The 9956-nt window shown below is 42.6% G+C and overlaps 1 protein-coding gene across 1 annotated transcript in view; it reads right to left on the minus strand.

Annotated features, from left to right (window-relative positions):
* The window catches only part of NFIA (nuclear factor I/A), a 93064-nt gene that overhangs the window by 44814 nt on the left and 38294 nt on the right, over window positions 1-9956 (minus strand). The window contains exons 5-6 of the mRNA XM_010287314.1: window positions 7250-7367; window positions 4621-4748 (exon numbers count right to left, since the gene is read on the minus strand). Of these exons, the coding sequence (XP_010285616.1) occupies window positions 4621-4748; window positions 7250-7367 (246 nt within the window). The remainder of the gene's footprint in view (window positions 1-4620; window positions 4749-7249; window positions 7368-9956) is intronic.

The raw sequence follows: 9956 nt of genomic DNA on the forward strand, positions 1-9956 counted from the left end.
CAGACCTGCCACAGAACTGAATATGGGACAGCTTTGTACATGAGTTCAAAGCCAGTGTGATGTTGCCTGATTTTCTTACTAACATCATCTTTATCCTCTCTTGCCCTTCTTCTCAGTTAACAAGAGTTATGTACTGAAAGTGCTGAGATAAAGTAATGGTAAGGAGGATATCGCAAAAGGTATTTGAAAAACAGAAGTAATTTACTACATGTCTGCTTTGTTTTACTTCCTAAGCCTTCCTGTTGTGAAAGGAAATTCATCTTTTCTGGCAGATCCCAGCCTTTTTAGGCCTGAGAGCTCCCCAGGAGCTTTTGAGTGCAGGTAAATGGATGTGAGACTCCAGGAGTACAGTATAAGGAACATGGAATTCATATTGGTTTTTGGCTCTGGCTGTCATGTCTGACGTATAAGGAAAGTGCTACGTCCGTGCTTGCAAGAAGGATCTAGATGTAAAAACCACAGGGATAAGTCCTCTGCTCATTACTATGGTTCTGAAATGGCACGAATGGAAAGGTCATGTTGCTGGTGGGTGAAGCATGTAGGATCTACACCCAGAAAAGCCTCCACGTGAGACAGATGTCAGGGTGCTCCGAGCCCCAGGAGCCCATGACGTAAAAGCGCAGAGGAAGGACTGTGGATGGACAATAGGTGCAGGCTGTATTCTACGTGCAGCAGAGACCCCAAGAGTAGGCACAGGGGAAGCATCCACTGCCTAATCTAAATAGCACACAGAGTGGTTTTGTCCTCTTCTGTTCTCCTGCCAGTTTGCACATATGTTCTGAGTATACAGCCTGCCCTCCAAAGACCACTTACAGGGGCAATCACAGGGAAGCAAAGCAGGAAGAAAGTATCCAAAAAGGGAATTTGTTCAAGAGAAAAAAATGGAGACAGATGTAGAGCGACTAGTCACGGCTGGCGGTAAATAACCCTCTGCCTGGAGTGCTCTCTCTCTCTAAGAGGAGTTCACATATTCCATTTCATATTTCCTTTCCAGGAAGTAAAATCTTCATTTTCCTGGCATTTGTTCTTTTTTTCTTTCCCCTATATACTTTTTCCCTTCTGTATGGTCTAAAATTCTATTTTCCCTTTCTCTTCTACGTTGTGCTCTCTTTCAAGTGTGACATTTCTCCCATCTCCCTCTCATGCAGACATAACTTCCCTGCACTGTCCCGGGCAACATCTTTTGCTACAACCCTCTCATAGTCTCTGTGCCACGTGCACTTCCCTCTGTCTCTAGATGTGCATAAGCACATGCGTGTTTCACACCTGCTCCTGCATTAGAGACCCCACTTTTTCTCGTGTGCACACCTCCGAATTAGCAAATGCAACATACACAGACAGAATAGTCATCCTCTCGCTCCCATAAACCTGTCAAGGCATATAGGCCAAGAAGCTATCTCTGCGTAAATCTAAATCTCCTGCGAGGAAGCAATCTACACAAAGGCAATAAAGCCAAAGGATATATTATTATCTTTGGTGTGGATCCTACTGGGCTGGGAGGCTGGCTGCTGGCTCCTCTCTGAACTTTCCTTCCCAGCCAGAACAGCCATCCCACAGACAAGTCTAAGCTTCCTTTCCTTGGTCTGATTTCCTCCTCCCATTGTTTGGCCGGTAACCCAAAGGACAGGGTTTAATTATGGAGTTTGGAAACCTGGCTTACGCTACTCTGCCAGCACAGGATAGAACTTCAGACTGCCTTCCGAACTAGCATCATTCTGCACCGTTGATACCTGCATTATCCCGCGCAGCACAAAATGAACCACATGGAAGAAATGCCAAGTCAAACAAAAAGAGCGTTTTAGTCTTTAAACTTCTACCGCAAATTTCACTGGGAAAAAAACAAAACACCGCAGCTCAGAGATTATTGTATGTTAAAACTGTGCCATCATTTTGACTGCAGATTAAATAAACGGCAAGGCCTTTTTCTGGACAGGAGAGACATCGGAAAGGATGGATCTGAAACAGGTCCAGGCTCCAAAGCTCCCCACTCAGAGAGGAACGCTGTGGCAAGCCACCGGGTAATATGGGATTTAACATCATTTGTACAGCTTTGAGATGACCAATGTATTTTCTAGGCAGACACCCCACTGATGACTCATAAAACAGTTTATGCTTCTGGAGATAGAGCACCCATGTCAAATACAAAGGGCCAGATGTTTATATCAGACCCACGTGTGAGTTCTGAGGTAAGGCTGGGCACTGTGCACAGACCACAGCAGGATGTGTCCCTCATGGGGAGCCCCTTGTGCCAGTGACATACCACTGTTGCCCTGGCATGGAAGGACACTTCAGTACTGTTTTGTCCTTCACTGCTGATGAGCTGTGGCTCTTTAGGTAATCTCTCTGCCAGCTGTGATCTTGCAGCGACCCTGTTTTACAGAGAAGCTGAGGCAATGAATTAACAGGACAGGCTGCTGGAAAGCCATGACCGAAGCATTAGGGTGGGGCTGCGTGAACATAGCACAAAGATGGTTTGAAAGTGCATCCCACGCAGGCAGGATAAAGCTCTTTTTCTTCATAGCTGTGACAGTGATAGATAGCTTGGTGGATCTGAGCTGTATCTAGTTGGTACCTGGCTTGAGTCCCTGATGTTGCAAGGTGATTTTCTGCCATTTTACAGGCAAGACTAAGCAGAACCTGAGATTTTTCTGTAGTAAGTGAGAAAGCTCATGAGGAAGGAAGAACCTTATCTCCTCTGGCTTGTTCTTGCCTTTCTGAGCACCTCAGAAAGTTTGACACGGGTAGTTGTGCTTCTTCATGATGGGCTCTCAAGTGGTGCCAAAAGTGGCAGAGGTGCTTTGGAGGCGTAAGGCTTTAGGTACTCTCTTGTCCAGCTCAGTGCCACCATCTAGTCAGGACTTGGATGAGACAGAGGTAATGACCACATGTGGGGAAAACCACCAGACGTGACAGCAAAATTAATTGTCAACCTCTGGCTGTTGCACAAATGGAGAACATTTGTCATTAACAAAGAGTACCCCAAACTTTGTGGGGGGAGTTAGCCCCCAGTCTGACAGTGATGTAGAAGCAGTCACCCAGTCAGCTTTTAGCCATCTGTGTCTGCAGAGGAGGTTGTGATCTCTCCTTTTCAATGGGCGCTGAGCTTTTGTTCGTGTTTTTGCCGCTCCATGAGCAGACTAGTTTAGTACAAGGTGAAGCTCTGCCTTACATCATCTGGAGCCTGAAGCTGATGGAGGAAACAGCCCCTGGTGTCTACTGAGCAGGACACCTCACTGAAAACACCAGAGCCCTGGGGACAGTGGTGGCAAGGCATTCACGGGAAGCCTGGGACTTGTCTGCCTGCAGGTCCACCCTCTCCTCCTGCCAAAGTGCCACATCTGCACTCAATAAGGGCCCACAAGCTGGCTCCTCCTCATTAGAGGAGAGAGGGCAGCTGGCAGGGGATCCTCCAAGGGCTCCCAGGCGCAGGAATCAGTCCCCTCCCAGTCTGGAATAGCCCAAATTTGGTGACTTTCTGGGCATGCTGTAAAGGACAGCTGTTTGACAGGGTCTCCAGAGAAAGCTGTGGGTATGTTTCCTACATGATGAAGGATATAGGTGGCTGGCCAAGTGCCCATAGAATGGATTTTAATGCTGTTCAGGTTGAATTTACTTTTCTGTGCTATATGGTTCATTATACACAGTGCCTTGCACAAGCATGTGTTGTTTCAAAACAAGCCAAAAACATATGATTTTAAATTCAAACAAACAACAAAGAAAAAAAAAAAGTATTGCGAAAGATCCTCTGGGCTGTTTAGAGGGCCTTCTCAAACACTAGGAGGCTGAAGATGAAAGCACTGCTTGCCTTCATCTAACAAATAACACTTCCGTTATTTTTATTGGCAATAAATATTGAATATTTAGCTGTAAGCAAAATTGAGGTATCAACTTCACCTATGCATGTAGCACTGACCAAGAAAAATATTTTCAATAGTATTAAGCACCCAGATGATATGAATATAAGTGATCAATGGACAGTTAAGTATGTAACATAACATAACCCAAAAGATGATCAACAAGAAAGATCACACACAAAAATTAACTCAGAAAAGGCAGAAGAGCTGCATCCTAAACCTTATGAAGCTTGATATCTACACCTGGTGATATCTATTTTGATATGAAGCCTCCAATCATCCTTCATGGTATTACAGAATAAAACAACTCCTTCTGTAAGTACCTTAAAAGTCATTACCAAGTGAGCTCAACTGCTGTATAATGCCTGAAAAGCCCTTCTACCTTTTATAAATTTAGGGATATTTATTTAAACAGTATAACTGTAGGGCACAGCCCAGGCAGGTACTGCTTTTTGCTAAGCGATTGTCACTGCTATCCCAGAATTGAATCTGGATGTTTTGACAGAAAAAGACTGTCTATCTTTTGCTGCGTTATTTAAATACTTCAGATATTTGGCCAAAATACAGAAGTGACACATTATAGAAACATTCACAGCTGCAGGAGCAATAAAACCACTACAGTGTTTTCATTAGACTGACCTTTTCTCAGAAGAAGTTACAAGATGTTTAGAATTGATCACCTTTCTATGCAGCATTCAGTGTATTCTGGTAACAAAACTGAGCAACTGGAGATCATGTTCTCAGGCTGCTGAAAGCCGTAGCTTACCTGGCTCCACTTCATGCCATCCACTTGACTGGCTGCCGCTTCCTGGAGAGCGCCCTTGGCTTGTATAAAACGGCTCCTCACCAGGACTGTCCATCTCATCCTCCACAGACTTGAGACGTTTTGTAGAGCTGAGAAAGTAAAAACATAATAAATACTTCATGTATGGAAAGGAACAAAGGCACTTCTCTTAGAACATATCTTGCTAGCCCGGCTTGAGACTACCTTGGTTATGGAAACTATAATAGATTTAGGGCCCTGAGAAGGGGATTGCATGAGTTCTGTGTGGCCATCCTGCCCACCCAACCTCTCGGCATTCACGTTTTGATTCTGCTTTACTTCATTGCCAATAGCTTAAGCTTCAGTGAGATACACAACAGGCTGAACCCCAAAACATAAGTTAGTTTAACTAGAAGATAGCTTAGCATTTAGGCTTTTACAGATCAGAAAGTAGGATGTTTTTCTAAGCATACAGAGGTCAATAAAAAGGCAAGAATTTAATTTGTATTGCATGATTTTTGCAATTTGAGCGAATATGGTAATGACATCCAAGATTTATTTTAACTGTCAGATTCTTCCACAGCTTATTCAGAAAGTCAAGTTGTTTATCAGGTCAAACATATCTTCAATCTTTTAACCGTAGCCATTACATTAACCCAGATTTCAGTCCCATAAGAAGAAGTGTAGACGAATGATGGAAGAATACATTCTTGGTTCAAATGTTCACATAATCCTGCAAGTACAAGCATTTTACTGTGCAACTGCATGCCCCCAAGCATAAAAAGCCCCCAACAGGTATCTCTGGCCAGTGTCAGTACTAAAGAATTCCCTTGTGATATATCACACCTCCCTCACCAAAGGCTCAGGAGACAGAAGAGCCCTTTCAGTGGTTTCTGGTGGCCCCTGACTCAGACTCCAGTAGTTTTGCAGGGAGAGGATCCCAAAGCCAAAGACACTTAGCTTGGCTCTGTTTTCTATAATGAGTTGTACAGACTGCGTGGGGACGTTACTGAGAATTTCTCTTCTAAGTACTTTTCCAAGGCTGGGTCAGCTCACTTTTTTCACCAAATCTGTATTCTATTAAGACTTAAGGCATTCAAGAACAGGCTCCTCAGTGTAGGGGGAACATATTTAACAGAGATAAAATATTCCACTGCAATTTCTATTGGTTTAAAACTTGCAGCCTCTCTGCAGCTCCCCACCCGAAGCTCTGCACAGGTAGGAGCTGGTGGGTATGCAAAATCAGTTTGTGAGAAACAGGAATAATAATTCTTGCGGTATGCGTGGAATGCAGGTTTGGCCATTCCTTAATTTAGAGAATTGTTATGTGTCAATAGGGGAAATTGTGTGCATACAATATAATTACCGCCTGATAATTCTGCTGAGTCTGTGTATTTAAGGAATATTTTTTTTTTCTGACTGGGAACAGCCTAATGAGAGGAAAACAAACATATTACCAAGTTATTAACTACCCATGCTGTTTATAATTAGCTCCTTATCAGTGGTAGCTATTTGCAGAAGAATAGAAGAGCAACATCCGAGCTCTTAAGTAACATTAATAACCCCACTTTTTTGCTTCTGGAGTCACAACTAAATTCTACCTGAGAATGGTGCTAATGATGAGCACTGTAGGGTACACAGTTTATTCACAAGAAAGAAAGAGCACAAAGTTTTATTTGACGTGTAACGAGAATTGCAGTCACGGAGCTTCATAATGTGCACACTAAGTGCAAGACGTAGAATGTTCTTCCAAACACTGCAAACTGTAAGAAGTTATTGCTAAGAGTTTGTCTTTAAGGATATATTATTTTAATAAAAAAAGCAGCTATATTCAAACTATAGAGACTTTTTTACGGGTGTACTTGCTTACTGCAAAGCTGGTGGCACTGCAGACTGACATAAAAATGTAAAAGAAACCTCGGATGAAGTTAGACTTTCTTGTCATGTCTTTGAAATAAGTGATCTATTTTGGCTGTGGGGGGAAAAAAAATCAATCTGGTTCCTTAATAGTGTTCAAGACCACTAGAGTGACTGGACTTGTTTATAAATCTAATCTCGTGAGTGGTTAAAGTGAAAGGTAAAAAATAAAAAATATCCTTGTTTGATAGTTGGCATCTAAGCCAAAATCAAAATCAGACCGGATAGTCATCTGCATTAGCAATTCAGTTTTCTAAAGGCTGAGTCACAAATTTCTAAATGCTGTATCAAAACTAGAATGCATTATAGGCCAAGGTCCTAAAATGATGTTAGTCTCACAGATAGCACTTTTTACGATAAAGAATGCATATATGTCTATCTTAAGACTTTACTGCTAGGAAAAAGTGGCACATCTCAATATGCTCCCAATTTTCTTCTGCCACAAGTGACACTCCAACAATTCCAGTGGAACTTCACTGAGATACAAGCCAGAAGTTACACAAGTCAATGCTGCAGTTTTTCTTCAAAGCTTGTCTGTATAAAAAGAACTTTAACAGCAATCCAGTTGAACATTCAGCTCTGTGAATCTGAAACAGCTCCACATCTTGAGGCCCCCAAACAGCTTGTCAAAGAATTTAATGGTTACTTTCCCAGATGAGTAATGATGCTGGCCTGGGTTTCCAAGTAACTTGGTATTAGGCAGAGATTAAATTACCTGGTAGAGGATGTGCTAGGTAAAGACCTCCTCATCGCTCCTGGGCTCATGCTGTAGTATGAAGAACTTTCCAAATCTGAGAGGGAGAAATTAGGGCCTGTTCCTGCAGCTATCGGTGCTGGGGAAACAAAAAAGATTGCAGTCAGTAAGTCATGTGAATAAGGCATGAATTGCACTTCAAAATCACTTTCTTCTTCCTCATGAGTGTGTTTAGTTTTACAACAAGAACAGGTGGGACGTGGAAATTAGGAAATGCTAATGGTAACTGGCATTGCAATCAAGAAGATGTAAATTTTATCAAGAATGCAAAGTTCGATGACACAGACTCTTTCTTACATTCCTCCAAAGATGGAAAAAAAAAATTAAACAATTATGGGAAGACTTTCTTTAAGCACTGCCTTTCTGTTAATACCGTTCTTCTAACATTTAATGAAACTTGTTGCTTTCACTGTTAGGACAATGTTGCATTTATTGGCATAGTTACAAATAGGCTGCATCACCCCTGTAGTGTGCTTGGCATAATCTATAAGCAGTATAGGCAGGGAAATACACACCTCAGGACCTTTGGTATATACGTGATGTACATCCACAAGGACAGAGGTTACAAATGCTCCTTGGGGAAAGCACAAAACCAGATGAGAAACCCGAGTTCTTCTCGGCCTGTGAGCATCTGAGTTTTCCTCTGGCCTCTCCTCCAGCTAAATCAGAGCTAGAGACATACGACTCTCAAAAACTTTTATCCAGCAGTTAGCTTCCACTGTTCACCTCTCACTGCCCTACCCAGCACCTAAGTTTTATTGTAAGGGGTATGAATACCTTTAATTTCCCTGTCCTAGAACCTTACTTTTACATTAAAACATTATGAAGTCGTTTGCAGATAGAAGGCTATGAACTCCATGTGCCGCATTCTTCTGGGAACAGGAAAGGAACAGAGCAGTTTAATGTTACAAGTCAACAGACAGTGCATTTCACAAAAAAAACGCCACTCACTATACAGCAAATGGTACCATATCCACTGTTGCTGTTCCAGTGCTTTTTACAGGACAATACAACTTTGGGAGCTGACAACTACAGATCATGATTTTCTCTCACATTTCAGAGACATCTGAAAAAGGAGGCACTGCACAATAAAATGCACAAGCTTGGCCTGGAACGTATTGTCTGAGCTCCCTGATTCACAGCAACAAAGGCAAAGCAGTCTCAGTGCCACACAAGGATGCTGAGCCAAGTTTAATCTTTGGTCTGAGAATCTGGCCCATTTTCAAACATGAAAAAATCTTTCACTCCGACGGGGCAGGAGTGAGGAAATGAAGACAGGATAGCTCCCATCACCCAGCTAACATGCCTGGGCCAAAACGCAGGCTTCTGGGAGTGCTGCCATTGACTGTAATGGGGCCAGTATTTCACCCCAAGTCTTAAGGAGCTCACAATGTCAGATTTGACAGAGGAATAATGTAGCTTTGCAGCTGCCTCATCATCCCCACAAGACAATTAGTTGTTGTTTGGCAAGGATCTTTTAAGAACGTCATTGAGACAGAAAGGGAATGGCCTGGATAGCCACGGACTTTTAAAAGCATGGGATGGAAAATACACAACGCCATTAAAACTTGAGAAAATCTGGAATGGTCATTAAAAGGAATGAAGTTGGGAAGTAATTTATGACAAGAACACTCAAATCCTTTGCTATATTCTCTTAACTATTATACGCTTCCTGCACACTGGGTATATGAGAGGGTATGTAACAGAAAGAAAGAAAAATTAAGCATAGTAAAATTAACTCGTTTTATCAATTTGTGCTTTCTGCAACAGTTTCCTGACAGCAGCTACAAGAGGCCGTAAAACTGATGAATTTGCATGGAAAAGAAACCAGTGTAAGTAATTTGTGTAAAAGGTAACACGGACATGGACTGCTATAATTCAGACACCCTGCAGATAGCAGACTGCTGCAGTGTGAGCAGTTATGGGTTAGAAAAATGACCACACTGCAGTCAGTCTGACTTGAATGGAAATCAATCATAAAGGTACTCTCTGCAGCATCTACTGCACAGTTTTCAGCAACTTCCTCGCCAAACAGATTTGTGCTCTGTAAACCCTTTGCTGATCAATTCCTCTGCACCCTCTACCTACCAAAGCCTCACTTACAGGTTAAGCATGCTATTTTCCAAACAGGAACATAAAAAGGCAAGCACTAAATTAAAGCACCGTTTCTTTCTGAGCCACGATGAATTTCCTAGGGATTACAAGATTTATGAAACAGTTTTATTCCAAACAGCTATGGAAGAAAAACTGGTACGTGGGTAACGCAACGCTTCTCTTCTTTCTTTCACCCTCTCTCTGTTTATCATTCTCTCCCCAAATCCTGGACATTTCTGTTCCAACCCTTGAATTGGCCCTATAGGAAAATGAGATGTATCTCCAGAGCAAGGGTGAGGTAGGAACAACGTATTGCTAACGCTGTGTAAACTCAGCACAAAGTAGAAAGGGCTAAGCACACAGTAATTTTCGCCCGGGTGGCAAACACAGAGGATGCTTTGTTTGTTATAGGCCAAACCACCTTGCCACACTCAAGAGCCTGTTTGCAACCTAAGGGTTAAAGAATGAATCCCACCTGATATATACCAACAGACCGAAGCAGCAGAGGTTCAAGTGCCTGGCTGGCCTATGGCGGCGAGTACCCCGAGCCCCTTGGCAGTCCTTACACAGGAGA

This window comes from Phaethon lepturus, unplaced genomic scaffold (assembly GCF_000687285.1).
Source record: "Phaethon lepturus isolate BGI_N335 unplaced genomic scaffold, ASM68728v1 scaffold15115, whole genome shotgun sequence".
Lineage (NCBI taxonomy): Eukaryota > Metazoa > Chordata > Aves > Phaethontiformes > Phaethontidae > Phaethon > Phaethon lepturus.